Below are 22,334 nucleotides of genomic sequence, written 5' to 3'. Positions count from 1 at the left end.
TGAGATGCCGGCAATTGTTTGCTACATCCAGCTCTCCGACATCGTTGGATGGATGGAATGATGCGTTCACTTGGGAATGTTTGGTTTGTGTAAACAAAAAAGGGCAGGGAATTCGATATTTGGGGTGGATATTCATGCGGCCCAAAGCTGGGCGAATTAGATAAAATGTGCAATCAGCATTATTTACGAAATTCTTAGATTTTGGTTTTGTAACGGCAAAGAATTGGTTGATTTTTTTAGTTAAGTATTTATACCCCTCTTTTTACACTTACGAACCGGGAACCATGCAGTTTTGTTAAAAAACACTAATTTCAACATTAATGCGAGTTTAATTTACTCTGTTCTACGATAGAGGCCTTGCGACTTAATTAAATTAATTCACACTCTAATATTACAGTGCAGCGAGAGTTGATGATATTTTACATATCTCATAAAAATTTGCTATTTAAAAAATTACAGAAATATCATATAAAGTAAGCTCTAATTTGAACTTGTTTTAATTCACTTTCTTTAATTATTTAATATTTTACATACAACATATTCTGGGCTTAAGTAATGATTGCGTGTACTAAAACATATATTCTAATTATAACCAGACTTTACAGAAGATTTAAAGATGTGCTCTATTTAGCACGCATAATATATTAGCTCAGTATTATCACTGTGTCTCGTTACAAGTGCATAATAATTATTCACCAGGTCAATCTAATAATATCGGGGTTTAGTACATAGAAAAACCAAAATTTTGTGTTAGCATAAAATTAATAGTTATTTAACGAATAGTTCTGTTAATGATGCCGATTAACAATCGATATAATTTAATATGCAATCATGGCGGACGTTAATAAAATTCAGATTATTAATCGATCATTAATATTCGTGTTAGTTATATCATTTTTCCGCCGACTGAATCAATTTCAAATTACTTATTCTAAGTAGATTTGCATTTCAGTCTGAGCATGAAAAACCCCATTTGATAATATGAAACCTTCCGAAGTGACAGATACCGATCACGTTGCAAGCATAAATTTTGTGATTAGTTGAATTTAATGAGTCTGCGGCGCAGACCGCCGCAGAAAACTAATCATAACATTTTTCAAACGTTCATTCGTAAAAAATCACAGATTAACGGCTATCATTAACGAATGATTTTAGATACATTTAAAAAACTTGTTAAAATTCACTCGACGCAAATAGTATCTTATAGATCAAAAGGCTGAAGCCAAGTCTTTCGGCGGCGAAAGGACGAAAACGAAGTGCCATTTTTTCTTTAAATTGGGCTCAAAAAGTGAACGTAACTTATCTGAAAACGGTTCGGTAATGATATGGTAGATAGATTTATAAACCAGGCTTAAGTGCTAGCCTAAGTCCAAAAACATGAACTTCACCATTGGAAATGCTGTAAAAGAAGAGATATTCCTCTCTCGCGGCACTTTTATCCGAAAAATTAAATTTTATATATGAGACTTCAAAAAATTAAAAGGAACGAAGTAAGCGGAAATTACAACGAAAACGTGTTCCTGGCATATTTTTGAGGCATCAAAGCTAATGTAGGCATCAACACTTTGAGCCAAGTACACTATACTGAGGGCATCCTTTATCGCTAAGGGCAATTTGGTCATATCAAAATCCAAAAAGCTTTTAAGGTTCCTAAAAAAGGAAAATGTGAGTTACAAACTCAACAAAGTCTAAAGTATTAAATATGTATATAAAATAACGAAATACCTACTGGATGCTTCTGATGAGTGCTATCTACGAGCATTAAGCAACGAAAATAATAATAATGTGGTAAACATTTCTATATTTTTGTACCTTTGTAGGTTGATTTGATCATTACGTAAAGGGAATTACATTTTTTTAAACCCTTGGTAGTTAACGATTCACTTTAATCTTCACAACATTGTTGAAATGCTCAAAAGGTGCTCAATACGTAAGTCGAAAATCGATACGTATCATCACGTTTAGTCGTAGCAACTGTAAGCAAACCATTGCGTTATACTATCTATTCAACAGAATTTCCAGTATTAATTTCTCGCTAGACAATCTTTATTTACTTTCGTTCAATTTACACCTTTTGGACCTGATCCAAAATCTTTAGTTTTAAAAATAGCGATTAGATGTAAAAATTACGTGGGTTTCGGTTTAACAGTATCTACATAACTCCTTCGATTCTTCTTGAAACAGGCATATCAAAAAATTAGTGGAAGTCACGTTTCAGATATTTTACACTGGCCCAAAACAAGGATAACATCCTAAATTTATATATTAATTTACTTCCGAGCTTGCTTCCATCAAGTCTTTGATATTTCATCGAGGTCGAGTTATTAATCTTGTTCCAATTTTGGTAACAAGCGGTAGTTAACAGTAAACTGTAAATCGTGATTATATCATTAAAAACAATGATCTGTTTATACCATGATCAGACTTCCAAAACTGCATGCAAATGTCTTTCAAGATTAATGTAGAATTTAAGTTTCGAGACAATTCTTGCTAATAAAGTACATTTTGTTTCAGAATGGCATGCCATTGTGGGAGGATCTTATTGCAAAAGCCACCAAGCTCCACTCCTCGTTAAAGTAAGTCGTTATAAGTAAAATTATTTGGTTTTATAAGACAATAGAAAACAATTTGATTGAGAAATAAAGTAGTTGGTAAATCTGCTGGTGGTCAAGATACTGCTATTCAGGTTATGGTTGAAACCTTTTTCAAGCTGAACGATTGAATAGGTGCTCTACTGTCTTAATTGAATAGAAGATTTATTTTCTCCGATAAAAAGATTGAAATTTTTAGCATTTATGCAGAAGTAGATACAATGAATATGGAGAAGGTAATAAAATTACCAAATCGAAATTTGCAAGCGAATCTGTTTTGTGATTATTCTATTGATTATAATAGATAATTGTAAATATTGTATAGAAAACTAAATGAGCATAAATAGCAAAAAAATGAGATTTGGTTCGGAAATGCGAGTCAAAGTCAACATAGCATAATTGAACGAAGAGACTTAACCATATCCTGATTCTAAATAATCCTCAAAAATGCTTCAATTTTTTGTAGATCAATATTAAGTAAATATCTATTGAGTAAAATATAAACGATCCCCTGTTCTACTGTTAAAATCCAAGGAAAAATTTGGCTTATTTTGGCTTAAAATGTTGTTTAACCTATTGTTACAAATTTCACTATCAATTCACTTTTGTATTACCTATTCTTTCAAATTTCAGGGCTACAATACTTGCTGTAACTGCATATCTAGAAGCATTCCAGAAAATTGCAGATTCTGCTACAAATACCAGAGGTAGGTTTGATCTAAAAATTTAATTTAAAAATCGTGCTACTGGCCTATTCTATGCTCTGCCTAGAACCTGGGAGTAGCTCTACGATTTACATGAAATTCTCCTGTACAAGGCGATTCTTAAGTTGGTGATTTGCTTCTAAAAGCAAATAAAGTGAAAAAAATTTAAAATTTTAACGAAATTAATTCTAGAATTAAGTGTGAGTATTTTTCAAAACTGGCAAAAACCCCAAAACACGTATCGGTATATTATACAAATATTTTTTATATTTGTATAATATAACCGTTGTATAATTATATATATATAATATATACATATATATATATATATATATATATATATATATAATGTTTATATGAATATAATTATATATTTATATAAACATAAATTATTAGTGAATAAATCAAAATCAAGTAGACGTAGCATACATTGCATGTTTTCACCAAGAAGAAAAATTAAAAACCTGTAACAGATACGAAACAATTAGATAAGAGACGTACAAGTTTGTAAATTAAATAATTAATTACATGTATTTCTCTTGAACATGTAACATCAAAATGTATGTGGTAAGATTCTCATATACCTCCTTGGTTAATGAATCGACTCATAGTCTTCATAATAATTATTTCGATTCGAAACACGCATATAAGTATATTTTTCTACTTTTGACAAATAAAGAGAGAGGTAAGTGGTGACCAAACGGCTGCCATTTCGTAACTACTTACTTAACGAGAGCAGGCTTCATTTCATAACTCAGTTAACAAATGGAACCAGCAATTATAATTGTCTAGATATACAGGTCGCAGATTGAATATATTTAAATTTATTCCAGTTTGTTGTCATTTCTTATATCATTATAAAATTATATAAGAAAATTAGGAAAAAATAATGTACGAAACTCGTTAGGAAATGGCATTTGGTGCAACTCGTGCTACATTGTGGGACCTCGTTGCGCTCGTCTCGCAAAATCCTGATCATTACACAAAACCACCGCATGGAAATTGCTACTGTGGCAAAATTATACATATCCTAACCGGTTACATAAATAGTGATTCTATCGAATTTGATTCAATCTTTACATTTCACTTGAAATTAAATGAATTTCCCTGAAGTGACCCAATTTTAATAATTAAAAATCTCGATGTTTATTAGTATTTCCACGGATGTTTTATTAATAATTATCAATAATTGTTGTTTTTCAATCTGTATACACTTCTCATGCGGGGTGAATGGACTCGCAGTAACCCGAATAGCGTGAAACTTCCCCTTTGGGCGCACGATGTGGGTCAATCGATCTCTGGTGTTGAGTTTCAAGTTTTAGAATTTGCTTTCAAAGTCCAAGTTTTAGCGCAATATATCCTTGTTAATTGGAATTGGATGGAATTATCTCAAGCAGAAGAGCCCAAACTTCGACAACTTTTTATCGTTTTAACCACAATGTAGTTGATAACTTACGGAGTTATGTTGAAGAATTGTTAAATTTTAGCCGTCTCTAGTAACAAATTTTATGTGCCCTCTTCTGGTAGTCAGTCCAAGGAACTTATGGTGAAAGGAAGGATTATGGCAATTGTATATAGAAAGGAAAGTGTGACATTAATACTAATCTTCTTTCCGGACCTGCCGGGACGGAATTTTCGGAATGGCCGGAAGGGTAGAGTCTAATTTTCTTCAAACCTTTTGTTCCGTCAAATGACTCAATAAAATGAGCTTTCTATTGTACACCCTTACAATACACAATCCGTAGGTAAATGTACAAGATAAAAGGAAATTAGTATATTTTTTTCATAGTCCATAATTTCATTAGTCCATATTTTTTAAAATTCAGAAATAGAACTTTCCTGGACACTTTCAATTTTGAAGGAGCCAGGTACTGTGCAACTTTGCCAGATACACTTGTGGTATGCTGATTAAGAAAAACACTTCATTGTTTAATGAGTATATCTACTGTTTAACAGGATGATTGCTAAATTGAAGTATTGATTTTTTTGTAATGGGTACAGTTCTCTGGGGGTCGATAGCACTAATAAGATATATTTTTCTTTTATTTCGTGTGTCTGGGTTTAATGTGGCTTTGATGGTCTTTAAATATTTTTTTAAGGGTTTAGATATTTCGCCATTATAAAATTTCCCATATTCATTTCGTTGTATTGCGTCCTAAAAACTGTTCAAGTATTGAATTTATTTCCTAATCCTTTGATTTGCTCTGATATATTCAGCTATATAACATAAAAATGTGGTCTATTTTAATTTTGCCATATTATAGTCTCTTCGAAATTGTGAAAATATTTGTCTATATATCCTAGTAATTTTATAGATTATTACTAATTTAGGTTTTTTGACAACAAACACTGAAATAAACTCTTTCCAAGACTCCCAATGCTGATCTTAATGGAATCACTTTTAGTGGAAAGTTGAACCAACAATTTTGAATTATCCTTTAGTATATGTAGATCCTCCAACACTCCCATACGATATCTTCTTCTTTGTTTGCTATATGTAGTTTATTATTATTACCGTCAATTTCATTTGATTTGAGATAGGTTAGATGGTGCAATTCTTGTGTACGCATGCCTAAGTAAAATGGCTTATGTAAAATTCATTTTGGTGATATATAAATATGACATGAATAAGTGAAGTGTTAATGCAGGACCTACATTAAACAAATCCGGGATGTATCTTAGGTACTAAAAATGAATATTGAGGTATTTCTTGGTTTAGCCCAAAATATCAGAACCCCGGTGTAAATTTAGCCTATAAATCGCTTATTTTTAGGACATTTTCTCAAGTAGATTGTAGACATTAAGCCATAATAAAAACTCAACATAAACTGTTCCAACAACAGTAAAAGTCCATTTTCTACAAGATGGTAAAACCCACACATGAAAGTAGTGAATTTTTATTCATGTCTTTTCCTGCCAATTAAACAGTTTTCTAATTTGTTTTACACTTCACTGAAATTGCATGAACCAAGTGCCTTGGCTTATATTGCATGACGATACGCCCCTTTGATTACCACTATTAGAGGGCGTTCAACAGCAGGTCGGTAATAAGTTTTGCAATGAGGGGCATAAACCTATTATTTAATCGGTTAATTACATTGAATAATTTTAAATTTTATCCCGTGTATGAATATTTCAATTTCTGTAGGTTAATTCTGGTTTCGAATCTTGCTCAAAATTTGTAAAATTTACAAGTTAGTTAATTATCACTGTGTTTTAATGCATTGTTATTTTTCTACGGCTTTTAAGAATAAAAAACGTATTCAGGAAATTAAGTAAATTTAAGGCCCGTAGATTAAACTCGTGACATCTTTACCAACAGGACGATATCCATGGAATCGTTGAAATAAAGATAGGTTTTCCACAGGGATAGATAGATTATCTTCTAGATAAACTTGCCAGAACGTTGGACTATTCAGTGAATATACTAGTAGTATGTTTAAGGACCACTATATCTAGTGGCCCTAAAACATAAATATATGGGCTAATAAATAAGCATAGATCATGCTGTGACACGTATTCCATCTCACTTGACGTCCCTTTCATTAAATAGATTAACAGAGATTAAAACCTGTGGCGTGATGGTCAATAAGTTCCTACGTCGTAGGCTATAACTTTTACATAATTGTCGTTGAAGTTAATTTCAATTAATTTCTTTACTTTTATCGTAAAAAAAAACGTTTAATATAAGAAAGTGTATCTGTTCAATAAATCTCTATGAAAATAATTTTTTATTATTATGATTTGCTAACGCTTTCTATACTAATGTAGGTACTAACAAGGGAACCCAGTAATATCAAGTTTTTTTGAGACATCCAATTTTTTGCTGTGACGCTGACGGGAGATAGAGCGACCTTCCTCGAACCGAAACGAGAAAAAATATTACTTTTCTATTTAAGGGGTACAAAAACTGTATATTCACCCCTGTTAAACAGTTGGTATAGTATAAGCCACAGGTACTCAAAGTAAAGGCGAGATACGAGGGAGATGAGAATGCGCGTCTTGAAGTTGCACAGCCCCTTCATTACAGTCTTCATTGTTGGTGGGTGCTATGCGTTAATCATAGTCGTAGCAGTACCACATACTCCGAGAATGAGCAGCGAATTTAAACAAATTTAAAGGACGAACCGACATTCATATCGAAGGTGAACTTGGTCGCAAGTCTGTTGCACTTGCAGGCCTTCGGATCGGACGGTCCACACATTTAACTAGGCCTTCAGTGCTCATTCTATGATTTTTTGGACTGGGACAGCCTTCTACATCTAGGAAACGACTCACACTTCTTAGTACACTTTCGGCTGGAGCATTGATTATTTATTGCGGGCACGTGGTAATATTCGATGCTTGGCTATGATTGACGCATAGCAGCCATCAACGGCGAAGAATGTAGTTGACGGGTTGCGCAGTTGTACGTGGGAGCCACGTCCATGACCTGACTCTCGCACATCTTAAGTTTACTCTGAAGCACTCTTGAAAGTTAAAAAGCAGCTCTCGTGTCTTGGCACCTAATAAACTTTGCTAAGGGGAAGTTTCCCGAAACGCTAAAATTATTGTGGAAAATTAGAAACCTTGGCATCGGATTCCCTAAGAGCGTTTTCACACGACACCATTACCATACCATTTCTAGCGCGCAACAAATAGTAGCGATATGGTACTTCATTTTCACACACAACGATAATTAGTTACCATAAAATTTTGCAAACTAAAGTAAATATTCGATGTTGTCATCTTTAGTATATTGTAAAGTGTTACGGACATAAGATGTAGAACTGAGTTGTTGGCGCTGCTTCTGAATCGGAGAAAACCAAGGAAGCAAAAAGAGGCTCGATGGAAAAATTCTGGGTTCATCCTTTGTTACAAGCTAGATAGTTGGAAGGTGCCTTTTATACACTATTTGAAAAATTAGTTCGAAATGAGGAAACATTCATGCAGAAAAATTAACTGTACAAGAGTTAAAGGCTCATATACAAAAACTTTCCAGATTTTTTGGACATTTCGTCTTCACTATCTCACCGCTTCAATATTACTAAACAAATCGCGGCTGTTTATGGTGATACTTGTGAAAACATGCATAGGTTTGCATTGTGTAGAGAAGTGGTACGGGGAAAATGGCGCGATTATAGAAGAACAAATCGCGTGTTTACGCCATATCGCGTCGGCGGTACCATAAATTATATGGTATTGTCTATGTGTGAAAACAGCCGGCTTAAAAACACATAGTTTTGGTGTTTACGATATTGTGACCATTTATTGCACGCCATAAATGGTATGGTATGGTAATGGTGTCCTGTGGAAACGCTCTAATATTCTTGGGGCATCAGTACAATGGTATTAAAACGCACATCAATTAAAAGTAAAAAACAATAATATATTTATTTATCCCTAAGAAATGGCTTATTTACATAGATGAGCAACGAGCAAGTGTTATGGTACAACTAAAGTAACGGTTCTATTTATTTAGTGGTATAAATCCAAGTATAATATAATCCGTATATCAGCAGCCCCGTAGCAAACTCATATAATCTAATGCAAAATTGTATGACTGAGATGGCTGATTGCTCCCGAGCTGTATCCGAGAGGCGAAGAAGCAAGTGCAAGAGGTGCGTGGGTTAAAGATAGTGGAGCATGAGTCAGAGTCAATGGGCTATGTGCCAAACTAAGGGGGGCAGCGATGGGCGCGTGAGATATGTAAGACGTCAATCCATGATCGAGAATCGTTGGAGCATGGGCGACCTATCGACGATGCAAATGTTAATGGGTTTTCTAAGTTATAAGACTGCACTTACCGCTAAAGATGGCAAAGCCAATGGCGCAGGCTCATGAGCAATGGCCAAAGACGGTGCGTGGGTCAAAGTCACTGCTGGAGCATGAGCTACAGCCACAGGAGCGTGAGCCACAGCCACAGGAGCATGACTAACAACTGGAGTCACATGGTGAAGGGGTTCTTTCTTGACAATGGCATTAAAACCGTTCACAGGGTCGGCAGTGTAGTCTACACGTCTTTTCGAACCATCCGGTTCGACAAGGGAATAGGAGCCTTTGACTATATCGCCATCTCGTACTTCTTCTTGACTTTTTTGATCTCCTGTGTGTGGATCCTATCAAATATTATGAAATTGTTTACGAAAATATACATTTAAAAAAAAATGCGTTTCAACCTGCCGTTTCGGATCCAAATGTCTGCTTGTGGTACATCATTGTGAAGCAAATTTTCTGATTTATCTTTTTATGCAAAAAATATGTATATAGAATCTTCTATTTAAAATAGTGAAATTGTTGTCATTTCCGATTAAGCCGGAAGTTATAAGTTACTGACACAAAGAAAATGTTTTTCTAGAGAAAAGTTTAGGGAGTGGCACTTTTTCGGATATTTGAGTGTTGAACGAGCAATTGATAAAACTGCTTTTTTTAATTATTTAAATTTAGCTTAGCAATATTATTTATTTCAAATAACAAATCTCCCCTTCGTGATATTTAAATATTTACAAACACGTCAAATAGGTTTATAAATAACCAATAAAATACATAAAATGCTACCTTCAACTTCCTTAGTGGTCGTTAGCACGCAAATAATTCAAAAATGACTATTATTTTAATGCCCACAAATTACTCTAAACTGTGCCTTATATAAAACGGCAATAGGTTAAAGTTTGTCATTATTGTGATGAATTGCCATGTACAAACATGAATGCACGTGCTTCCTAGCTATTTATCCCGTTTTATTTTCCATTACTTTATCGTTGAATGATATCTGCTTTTTCTCACTGAATAATACGAATCCATGGAAAGAGGGAGAAACCAATCTTTATGACACGCGAAATGAGCCTGTTCACCCCAAGCGAGTTGAAAGGCATTGGAATGAATGTTTACACGCCCAATAACAAGAAGGTTTACAAAGTTTGGAGTTAAATTAAATCGCTATAAATAGATCTCTTACAGTCTTGAAAATAATAACGGGATGGCGCGATTAAGGACTGCAACTACGAACAGAACCTGCAAAAATTTGCTGTAAAGCTTTAGCAACGATGACACCACATTAGTTTATTCCAATTCTCAATTTTTTTAACATACATATTTACATTCGAGTTAGGGTATTTGTTAAACTGGCGCCAATCGATGCGTCGAACGTTTGATCCAACGTTCGGTACAATATACAACTGAATTTATATTCAAAATTCAGCACATTAGCTATTGCCATATGTATTGGCCACGCTTTGAACCGAACGTTGGTCTCAATGCTGAAAGGAATATTGGGGCCGATCTTTGTCCATCAGCGAGGACAGTGTCGGCTTTTTCTCGATCGAATACGAAATGAAAAACCGTAAAATAAAAATGGAAGCAGATGAAACCACTTTTGCTGACATTGCTGCTGATGTAGTAGTTTTGATAAGTGAAACAAGATGGAAAATGAAACGTACTAGCAATGCCAGGATAAGATAGCCTCTCATGTAGCCCTCTCAGAGGTTCGAGTGCTTGAAACGATTGAAACATCTTTTGGCTCGGGTCAAAAATAGTGACAGAAGCTCAAATTTGTCCTGAACGTCGCGAGCTTCAAACGTTGGATACATGAAGTCCGCCTCTTCAGGCCACACGACATGACACGTGGCCATATATTCAACGTTAGAAGGCATTCGACACATCGCGTGGCGCCGGTCTTAGAGAAAAAAGGTTTTCATCTTCGAAGTTGTAGAATCATTTTGAAAAATTGCGATATAATATTAGGACCTTTTCTTGGCTTCAGCAGGTGCTCTTTAGGATTTGTGAGCGTCGAAAGAGTAGAAACTGTCATATTGCAGATGCGATCATATCGAATACAGCGTAAATCCAAGTATGTTATCTTCCATGAAACAGCGTAAGATTGATGAACGCAACTTCAAAAACTTCAACCTGACCACCCCCGTTCGACCGAGTCTGTACAGGGTGATTCTTAACTTATAAACTTGGGAAATTATAGCTGAGGACAAGTAATGATTATTAGTGAAAAAAAATGTTGTGGAACATTTTTAGTTTCGGAGGTACCAATTTATTTCAAGTAAAAATAAAAAACCTGAATTTCATAAAATTGAAAATGCACTTAATTTATCATAGTAACTGTTCGAAGTCATCTCCGTAATTCTCCATGCACAGCCGAGTTGAGACGCAAAAAATTGATCAAGTAGAATTTTTTGTTTATAAAAATTAAGAAGTAAACAAGTCAGGACGATGCGTTTGGCATTTCTAGCAGTACTTTCTTTTCAATTATGGTCACATTCGAGTTCATTTTCATGCGATTAGAATAAAAGTATGACGCGTTATTTCTCAAACGAACAACTTATGGACATGGTACGGCGAATCACATCAAAATTCAGTGGCTGCAGCATATCTTTATACTCATTTTTTTCTTTTATTTTTATTGGAAATAAATTGGTATCTCTGAAACTAAAAATGTTTTACTACATTTTTTCCACTAATAATCATTACTTGCCCTCAGCTATAGTTTCCCAAGTTTATGCGTACAAGTTAAGAATCACCCTGTATACTAAATAAGTACCAGAACAAACGTTTCTTCTACTCCTCGGTTTTATTAAAATTTCCACAAGACTGGGAACGTACTGTACCATTTATCTTTATTGCCTATACGTGGTTTACTAAAGTTGCTTACTAAGATATTGCAATCAAGTAAGTAATTTGCTTAATGATGGTCATGAAACATCCATTTTGCAACAAATAAAGTGCAGTTTAAGGCTTTCTATAAGATGCTATTTATAATATCATTTATTGCACTGCATAAAGTGATGCATACGCTTTAGAAGCATGGTTATAGGCTAATAGAATGAGAACGCACTATTTAAGACTAAATACGGTACTTCGTAAACGCTGAAATAAATCAATGTTGCATTTAGAAATAAAACTGTTAGATAAGAATTACAGAGTGCTAGAATAATGAAACTTTCCGCAGTTATGAAGTTACTTTCCCATAACGATGGTTTTTATATTCATGCAATATGTATATAGTATAGATCGTTGAAAGTATAACAGATGTTCTTCATTATGTGGTTGAGATAATGTGGAATTGCAGTTCTCTATGCTAATTTTATGGCACGCTAAATGCCCACCACTATTACTTAGTTTGCCAAATTTGCCTTCTCGTCTCCAACTGAAAATGTTTGATCTGTTTACCTATTAACCTCAAATCAGTTTCATTTAGAATTAGAAAAATAACAAATTAGTAAATGTAATTTTTACGGACGATTCATATTATTGATTAGTCAAGATGTGTTCACGATCAGGTCAAATATCGCAACATTGATTTTGATTATTTGACTGTGGGCGCTAGTGTGAATAAGCAATACAACCATGATCAGACCTGTATTCGAAAATGACAGATTCTTTGAGTTAAAAAAAATCCAAGAGTGGAAAATTGAATTCCTATTTCACAAAGTTTAAGCAAGGTGATGCTTTTCCTGAGGTCAGGTCTCCTTTTTCCATACCAAAGTTTCCATCATTTGTACATCAATTTTTAAATTCCCTGTAAATTAGAAACTTTTTTGTCTCTCTAATGGTTCACAAAAGTATACAGCCATGAATGCGATAGTTTTCATTTCATTTGTGCTTTAGATTTTATCATTCTCAATGCAGGTATTCAAAAATTAGATCAATCTTTTAGACCGATTGTTGTTTAACAAAAGATTATTAAAAGCTTTTTTCCCATATCCTAAAAATGTTGAAGCTTTAGCAGTAAATTAAATACCTTGAACTGTATAAATGGCATGTATGGTCCGTGGCAAGTAATTTGAAAACGGTAGCAGGTAGCAAAAGATGTAAAAAGAAAATATTGGTGCAAATAAATGGTTATAGACGCATCTCCAAAAAAAATTTTGTATTGAAAAAGAAAGTCTGACCACCGAAAAAGTATCAACCTGTAGATTGGGGCAAGCAATTGAGAAGTCTAGTGTGTTGGCTCCAATGAATTGCAAATTTCAGTTGAATGTCGTAAAAACTGTTTGTTTATTGTCTGGCGCACTATATAACGTTGTGTTTTATTCTCATACATCGAAGAAAAATTTCAATAGCCCGTAGAAAGCGGTAACACTTGGTAACATCTCAAAAACCTTGGTAAACAATCAACTTTTTTTAGTTTACTTTTTAGCATACTTGCGCACAATAGATCTGCGCAATTATGGCATTACTAAATGTTGAAAATTAGTTCGGGAAGAACTACTGATATACTCTATCTACTGCTGCCCATCTTCTAATATTCAGTAATAATTTAAATACTTACGCTAACGCCATATTCAAATTTGTATTGGGGGTGAGCATCGTAGGGTTCTGCATGGACAGCTACAGCCGGGGCATGACCTATTGCCACGGGCTCTATCACGGGGACTGCCCTCACGCAGGCCAGATATATCAAAGCAAACCCAATCTGAAATGATTATACCGAATTTGAACTTCTTTGTTTCATACTATCAATGTGGGTCCCGTTTTTGCAGCACACCTTTCACTGCATATAGAAGAAGTAATTGTATGCCAACTAGTCAATATAGTGCCCTAATCTCAGAAGTGGCTACGTTTTAAGTGAGTGGATCCGCATTAAGAAGTCAAGATATTATAAACTATCTCTGTCTGTATGTTTCTATTTAATGTCTATTTCATTTCAAAAATTGTAGACATAACATATTATTTCGTAATTGCGAAAATTTGGCAACCGATAGTTCGAAAGACTTTTCCTATAAGTTTTTGTAATATTTTCACTTTAAAATTGTTTTTTTCCATTCGCTATTAAGTCCTGCTACAGAATGTCCCAACAGGCGGTATGAAATGTGATCGGTATTTTTAGTCTGTTTTTTTGCTCTCTCGAACAAAATAGTCTTACCAAAAATGGCGTCATAATTACTGTAACCCGTTAGTTAAACTTCAAGCGGAGTGTCGCAGCATACAATATGGAAATCAGACGAAAATAAACCTGTATTTATTAGCTTTGACCCCTTTTCGCAAGAACCTTAACAAAACAGTTTTTTTGTTTAGTTACTAGTTAAATTTGGAATCGAGTATTATTATTCATGACAAACATTTAAAATAAACAGAGGAAAGAATAGAGGAAAACAGTTCAATCATTCATTTTTGTCTAAAATTATTGCAGTTTTTATCGTAGGTTTGGTTTTTATCTAAACGAATCTGAACTAACTATTATAAATCAAGGCTTAGGCTGATATGATTGGTTTTGGATATACATACTTTTGAAGTTACTAAAAAAATATACAGAAAAGATTTTAAAAAATTTGTTTTACTATGCGTAACGCCGGCACTGTATATACAGGGTGTTCAATATGAGGATGTATCTTACTAGGATATCAAAAATCATAAAATAGACAAATGATACGAAAAATTGAAGTGAATTTATATCATGATGTAGAGGAGGAAACACTCTCCAACAAAAGTAGAGCAACTATTTACAAAAACATAAAAACCCGGTTTATTTCCTAATTAAAATCAAAATTAATATTTTCACAGGTATCTGTTATCAAGTAAGTTTTTGAATTGTTTAAATATTAATAGAGCAGACATTGTTGGCTCTAACGTTTTGGAACCGATGTGACATTGATAAAATTCAACTTCGCGTACTATAAATCAACATATTCTTTTACATCTTGTTTATTTTATCATTGAGAGACTATTTGCGAAACTGGTAGTAGGCTCGACGTTCTACCTCTTCCAGTAGGCTATCGATGGGATTAAGGTCTGGTGATTGCGCCAACCACCGTAGAATTCGAGCATTATACTCGTGAAACCGCTATTTAACAAGAAGAGATGAGTATTTAGGATCGTTGTCCTGTTGAAATTTAAATGATAGAGACTTGCATAGGGCACTTAGCACCGTGAAGCTTATCTTTGAATACTAATCGATCTCGCAGTCCCGCTCGTGATTGACTTAGTCGACCCACGAAAAACAGCCCCATAATAATATGCTGCCCTGTTCATGCGTCACTGCTAATGTAAGCTGAGATGACTGCTGAGAGTGAATTATCGTTGTGCACACACTGAATATATTTGTTAGAAAAGTACAGGTCTCAAATTTGATGACGACTCTTGGCGTCTCGAAAACTGCAAGAGACACAACGTTCGTTAAATTAAGGAAAAGTCGCTTCGCTGGTTAACCTCAGCAGACCTGTATTTTTGAAAAATATCAAAGATTTTGAGAAAACATACGTTTTTTTAATGTTTCGAAAATTAAACACATTCGGCCTTGCCGTTTAAGCTACGCATCGAATCGTCTCGGGAGCTTTACCACAGAATAGCTCTCAAAATTTTAGAGTTTTTCGCTCAATAATTTTGCGATAAAAATAATCGGAATTTTACTTACTTTTATCATGTCTGCAATTCAAATGTTTTGACGTTGAAAAATCAAGAACACCGCACAAGTGTCTAAGGGCTTCAAAATTGCAATTCGAATCACAGGCCAATCAACCACCGAACGAATTTCTGAGACTGATTTGACCAGCCTGAACGTTTATATATATGGCGAATCTCATATGGGCCATTATGCAATTCATTTGTCACCGAGAGCCGGTCTTGGAAAAACGGCGGCCGGTAAAACACGGTAAACACGTGCAATGTAGATTAATGCGTCCACGGCTTTCAAAATGGGCAAAAATCGGAATCAATTAAAGTACCAACAGCATTCAGATAGCTTTACTGTTAGTGTATATGGACGCCAACGAGAAATGCCAATCAAATTCGAATTTTAATTTAAATGGGGTCAGTGTTATGCACTTTTCCTAAAATATGTTTAGGTGATTAAGCTTCAAGAATTCGGTTATTCAACGTGTAATTAGTTGGTTGATGAACGTTAACAGCAAGGTTATGAATAATAATATTTCATATGGATATCCAAGATCGGTCCAAGAAGCTTTTCGCTTGCAGATGGCTTTAAGGATTTTATCAAATTAAATAGGCTTGTTTATATAAATTGTTAAAATATTACGGTATTATCTGCAAACTGTATCGTATTGTTGTCGGTGCCTGCCTAATGTTCGCCCATTTTACAACGTTTTCTGATAAGAGAATTCAAGAGGCTTACCGTTTATATTAGATAATGCGTCACGAATTCATTAGTATCCAAAATGATACCATCAACTGTCATGATCTGCACACGCAGCGTATTATTGCGTTTACGTTGTTTGCTTTCCAATTCTAATGCAATTCTGATTTAGAAAATGAATCTGTGATATCTTGTGTTGTTCGATTCCCATTTCCTGTTCATGCAAAATGTGGTTTTCACCAATGTTTGTTGATATCCAAGTAGTATAGGGTGCGCTTTAAGTTGCCCCTGGGCCTGAAAGGCACAATCTAAGTATTATATATCAATCGTCAATGTCCAAACATCAACAACAAACTAATATAATGAGCGTGACGAAAATTATTGACAATTTTTGGGGGGAAGTTTGCAAGGATGCAAATTAAATCGAAAAAGGGCAGCATTGCATTGGTGTCTTTTTCAGTTTAAGTTGAACGAATGTAAATTTGTCAAAATTTAGGGATTAATTTTCTTTGCACGAATTGCACAAGAGGAGAACATCACTAATCACATCGTGGAAGAATGCGGCTGCAAGATTTAAATAATTTAATACCGTGCTAATTGCACTAATGAAAATTACCATTATAATTAGTCAGTGACTGATTCGGTGCAACAATGAGGAACCAGTATTATGTTGTTAAAATATCAAATTTGGCACAAAAATTAAATTCTCTTCTATTTCTTAGAATATAAGTGGCATGTTCTGAAATCAAAACGACCGTTCTAAATCTATTCTATATAAAAGGCGCTGACTGGTTCACCTCTGAGTGTGCCTTTTAAGCGCATAGCAGGTTTTGCCCACTGATCATCAAACTAGTGCCTCGTAAAATATTTTCGGTCGCCATCGTTCCCCTTTTAGACCTGAAAGGCTTTTCGGAACTGGAGGGTCGTGGTCCCCCTTTCAAACCTGGACAGCCGAGCTTTTCCTTTAGAACCGACACGGCCCTTTCAGACCTAGGCGAGATTTTTCGAATGAATGTCACTTTTATCATATGCCGATGATCGTCGCAGTGAACAGCTACATTTCGTTCCTCTGTTGTACTCAGTTTTCCCATAAGAAAAGTTATACCCTCTAAAAGAGATCAAAACCTATTCCGTAGTAATAAAAGTTATTGATTGATTTCTTTACGTTGTGTCTTTATTGTTCAAAAGCATTTTACTAACTTCTAAAGGTTCCAGATCTGGACGTTTAGCCGTCCAACACACCGAACGCCGAACAGAACTCCAATTTGGACGGGGCGAGATTTGCGCAAACAGGTGTACAAATGCTACGAGAAAATCCCCCGCCAAAAGTAGCATATCCACATTAATGTTTTATTCGGCGTTCGGTTCGTTGTGCGGTGAAATATTCAAGCCTGTACCGAAGCTTAAACCTGAATAAAAACCACGCGGTATGTTTCCCAAATAACTGCTTCTTTAGCGTTATAACACATTTCATTTGAATGAATGGAAAGCAATAAAAGAATAATTTTTGACCACGATAAAATTCTTGCGGTCAACGGTAATCTCGCTAACAAATTGAAACATCGGGTTGGTTGTTATCAAGAACCGCAACCAGTTTCCGTATTATGGACGTTCCAGCTACGCATCGTGAAAGCTCGTGGGTCGAAAGGGCATACCGACGACATATGTACTTTATAATTTTGGAGGTCGAATTTGTGCAAGAAGTGCCAGACCTGAGCTGAGATATGTGGCAATTTTGTTTTATAGCTGCCAGTGCCGACTTTTACGTTTTAAATAACATTGTTGTCTGCTTTGTAGTTCTCTCGTTTCAATATACGATAATGGGCAATGGACAGTTAAGGTTGTAATTTCAGTTTTTGAACAAGTTATCTTTCTGTAATTGCGTAAGTGACAATAAATAATATGTCATATGTTCTGCTACGAATTGAGTTTAATGGATAACAAATTGGGACTTGTATACAGTGTGTCCCAGAAATATTGAATGAGTAAAGCGCGCGAGAAAGAATTTTAATAGGTTTAAGTCGGGACTTCGCATTAACAACAGGTGTTCATTGCCCCAAACAATTCATCGATGTGGAAAATTCGTATTCAAAATCCCCCTTATGTGTATAGGGTAATGAGCAGAAACACCATCTTGCATAAACCAAAAACATCTTTCATCTTAAGGCTAGAGGAACATCCTTCGAAACTAGAGCTAAGTCGTTTATCGGGAAATTTAAGCGACGTTTTCTATTCAGTTTTCACGGGATTTCAACCGGACCCGAAATCGTATGTCTCCAAAATTCCGCACCACACATTAATTGAAAATTCATGTTAAAACCGATATTCTTTAATTAAATGAGGGTTTTCTGTGTCGTAACAATAGCTGTTGCTCCAATTAAATATACATCTGCTTTTAAATGTTCCCTCGTCGGGGAACGTTATTTTATTAAAGAACAATGAATCTTGACGTTGCTTTTAGAGTAACAAATTGCAGATATCCATTCCGGGTTGAAAATCCCTTGGCAATAAATTCTCTTCAAACGTAAAGTGGTATGGAAATAGCTTTTCTTTCCGTAAAAATCTAGAAATTGTTAATTTACTGACCCTCGTCGCTTCAGCGATATGTCTAATGCTATTCGCTGGATTCTCGCTTGTGCGGACGAAGATTTCCTCTCCTTGATTCACAGTGAAGATTTTTGGTCTTCCATTATCCGGTTTGCACGAAACGTATCAGTCCCACCCAGTTCGTCATTTGAAAGTACGACGATCTTATTGTCTATTATTGGGATAAAGCTCCAGGTAGTACCGTTGAGCAGTATCACGACTTCTAAAATTTGTTTGCGCCTAAACGCAAATCATATTTCTGATCTCGATATTAGTGGAGTCATTGTGTCAAGGCGTTCGTGAAAGTATAACACTATTTACTTATCACGCTAAGGAAACAGGCTGTTCGTTAGTGCAGTTATGAGTAATTATTGATATTGCAAACGGCAATAAAAAGGTCAAAAATAGAAATTATGCGACATTTTGTTGTTTTCATTTTCCACAAATTCAATTGCCACGAAGCGCAAATTATTCTTAACATCGCTGCTAGATAACTTTTTTCTTAGCCCCTGGTCAGACGTTTCTTAAAGATCTTTTCAAAGTAAAGTTCAATCAGGTGTCTGTGCCTTTCAATTAACTTTACCGGCAAAAACTGCATTGAGGTTCCAATTTCCACTTACCAGTTAAATTGTGATTAATGTTTTTCATAATGAGCTTCAATCGTGTCCCGATAACAATAATTGAACTAGCGGCAAATCGTCGGATGTACAAGTATGTAGTTGAAGTTTTTTAATGCCATCGCACAGAAATACATGATCATTTTCATATATCTTCTGATTCGAAAATCGTTCCGCCTCCTCAAAGAATTAGAAAATTTATGGGAACTTCGTCGGCGTCAAAGAAAAAGTATTCTATATACCGGGCGTCCTAAGCGTAATGGGTTGGTTCACCTATCCATGTTTGCATTAACTGCAGCGAAATGCCGAGAAAGTTTATGTTTCTTCCAAGCTTTTTCGGTAGGCAACTTGGCGGATGAGATGCCGAGCGTTTTTCAACAGCTTAAGAACTTATGTTTTATGTATCCATTTCCCAGCTTTTATTTAGATATCTTGTTATATTTTTACAATCAACATTTACCTCCATCTTCTAAATCATGAAACAATAAATCATTATAAACGTAATATACAGGGTGATTTAAAAAGATGGAAACTTGAGGAGGTTATAGGGGACATTGCGGTAAAGAATTTTTGCATATAAACCCCTGGTCGGGGATGAGCCGTATGACTTTGGAGCAATTTTTGTCCAAAAACAGAATGTTGTCTCGTTGATACCAAAAGACTTCGATGTTTCGCTATATTTTATTGAAAACAATTTAATTGAAAGTAAACATTTTTTTTGTCCTTTGTTAAGTGTCTATCAACTGCATTTCCTTCACACGATGTTGTTAAAAATCGATTGTATCGTTGTATTCGCGATCGCACCTATCTTTGCGTTTCAACTGTGAAAATCGTCGAGTTTACATTTGAAGAGTGTGCAAACGTGCTTCTTATTTATGGCAAAACCAGATGTAACGCTAGAGAAGCTGAACGTTTTCCAAATCGCCGAAAAACATTTCCAGCAACCCATAGTCCCAACGAGATAACATTATATTTTTGGACAGAAATTGCTCCAAGGCCAAAACGGCTCATTTCCGACTAGGGGTTTACCCGCAAAAATTCTTCACCGCAATGTTCACTATAACCTCCTCAAGTTTGGCACCACCTTTTTGAATCACCCTGTATATATATTCACAAATTATTCGCGTTAAAACGGTCCTGTATCTGCAAGTCTACATGGTTTAACTAGTAATGAATCCTAGTAGGTTTATCCTAGGGAAAGTAATTAAATTAGTTACAAGAATCTTTGTTGCGTATAAATTTTCAGAATTGGCCATGGAAGTCCTGCTGGACAAGTTAATGTCAATGGACGTCAGCAGACCTTCTCAATTTCCTGTTAGCTGTTACTTAAATCAAAACGCATTTTCAGTCCTGTACCTCTCTGGTTAATGGCCAGCTGCAAACTTTATTACTTCGATAAGAAAGCCAAATAAAGATAACTGATCATCGCAAATGCAGTTTTTTGCTACCATTGAACAATTATTGCTCCTATTTATTTATCCATTTTGGTTTCATTGGCTGGTATAGATATTTTTATGATACTACGAACTGTGGACTCCAGAAATATGTCGTAAAGTATTATACGAGACCAGATCTAGTTTTGCCTTAAAAATAATCAGTAATTGCAGTATTTGTTTAAACGAGGAATATTGTTAATCAAAGCGTAATTTACACCAATATAGTATGTGGTTTAATTGACCGTGTAATTAAGCAACAAATCAAGTGCATTTGATTTATGTTATGTCCATTTGGATATCGCTAATTAAGTTGTTCTTTGTCAGATAGTCCTTAAATCAAGTCACATCAAACGAAACTTGACATTTAAGAGAAGTAGTTGAATATAAATTCAGCTTAAGTCACATGGTTGATCAATACTTGTCTCAATGTGTTTTTTTTAAAGATTTTTTATTTTTACGTAGTAAGTACTACGGTCTCGATTCTAATAAAAATGCTAAAGTGAGAGGATTCGTCCTACGTAAAATAGCTTTTCCGGCGAGCGTTCGGTAAAATAGCTTTACCGCATATAGATCAAGTTGGAAAGTGTGGCTGTTAAAATTGTTTATTAGTATTTGACATTGAGATGCATAAATATTATTTTCCGCACTTGTTAACTATTCCTTAGTTGAAGTGCTTGGATGAATGAGTTTACATTCTTGATCGTGATTTATTGAAATTTGCCTTCCTTGCAAAAAGAGATAAGGTTTATCTTTCTAGCACACTTATTGTAATCTTAATATACTTGAAGTTACGCTGCAAGATTCAAATGGAATGTGGCTGCTGTAAGGTTATACTCATATAGTTTTTCCATATTACTAATTTTTTCCTCTCCCCTCTCTGCCTTTTTACGCCTTAGATCGTATTAACACACAAGTTCTTGGACGGATTCGGGCTAGAGACGATACTATTCTATGTTTCATTTGATTTAAATATTAATTTAATTTCATAACTTACTGTTTTTACATTTTCCCATCTATTGTCATGCCCAAAACCTTTTAACATGCACGACTAGTTTGTATATCTACATAACAGCGGCTCCGCCCAAAGAAAAACTGCATAATGCTCGTCAGAATAAGTTCTTCAGTAATCCCATCACGTGATTCTTGGCGCAACAACGCATTTTTGATAAGTAATAAATATAAATGACTAAAAGAACAATGCTGTCTCGTGGCATATTAAAAGTAATAAACATTTTTGTCGGTCAATTTAATTGTTATGCCTTTTTTGTACGTGCTACGCTAGGTTATGTTATTGTTAACTTACAATAAGGTATTAATTTAGTAAAATCAGAATATACACGGTGCGTTATTTAAGTGTAAGTTACAGCGTAACGACGTAA

General features: G+C 34.9%; 2 protein-coding genes across 5 annotated transcripts in view; one reads left to right on the top strand and one right to left on the bottom strand.

The window, feature by feature from the left end:
- Window positions 1-22,334, top strand: part of mim (missing-in-metastasis) — a 71,456-nt gene that overhangs the window by 8,382 nt on the left and 40,740 nt on the right. For all 4 annotated transcript variants that reach the window (XM_066401335.1, XM_066401334.1, XM_066401332.1 and 1 more), the window contains exons 2-3: window positions 2,515-2,576; window positions 3,225-3,298. In XM_066401335.1, coding sequence (XP_066257432.1) covers window positions 2,515-2,576; window positions 3,225-3,298 — 136 coding nt within the window. The remainder of the gene's footprint in view (window positions 1-2,514; window positions 2,577-3,224; window positions 3,299-22,334) is intronic.
- LOC136416210 (cuticle protein 7-like) lies at window positions 8,643-13,709 on the bottom strand (the record flags this gene model as incomplete). Its single annotated transcript, XM_066401281.1, has 3 exons — window positions 8,643-9,028; window positions 9,082-9,393; window positions 13,557-13,709. Coding segments are annotated over 3 exons (675 nt in total), but the record flags the coding sequence as incomplete, so codon positions are not given.

Source organism: Euwallacea similis, chromosome 22 (genome assembly GCF_039881205.1).
Source record: "Euwallacea similis isolate ESF13 chromosome 22, ESF131.1, whole genome shotgun sequence".
In the NCBI taxonomy this organism is placed as follows: Eukaryota; Metazoa; Arthropoda; class Insecta; order Coleoptera; family Curculionidae; genus Euwallacea; species Euwallacea similis.
This window is presented reverse-complemented; position numbering and strand designations above follow the sequence as displayed.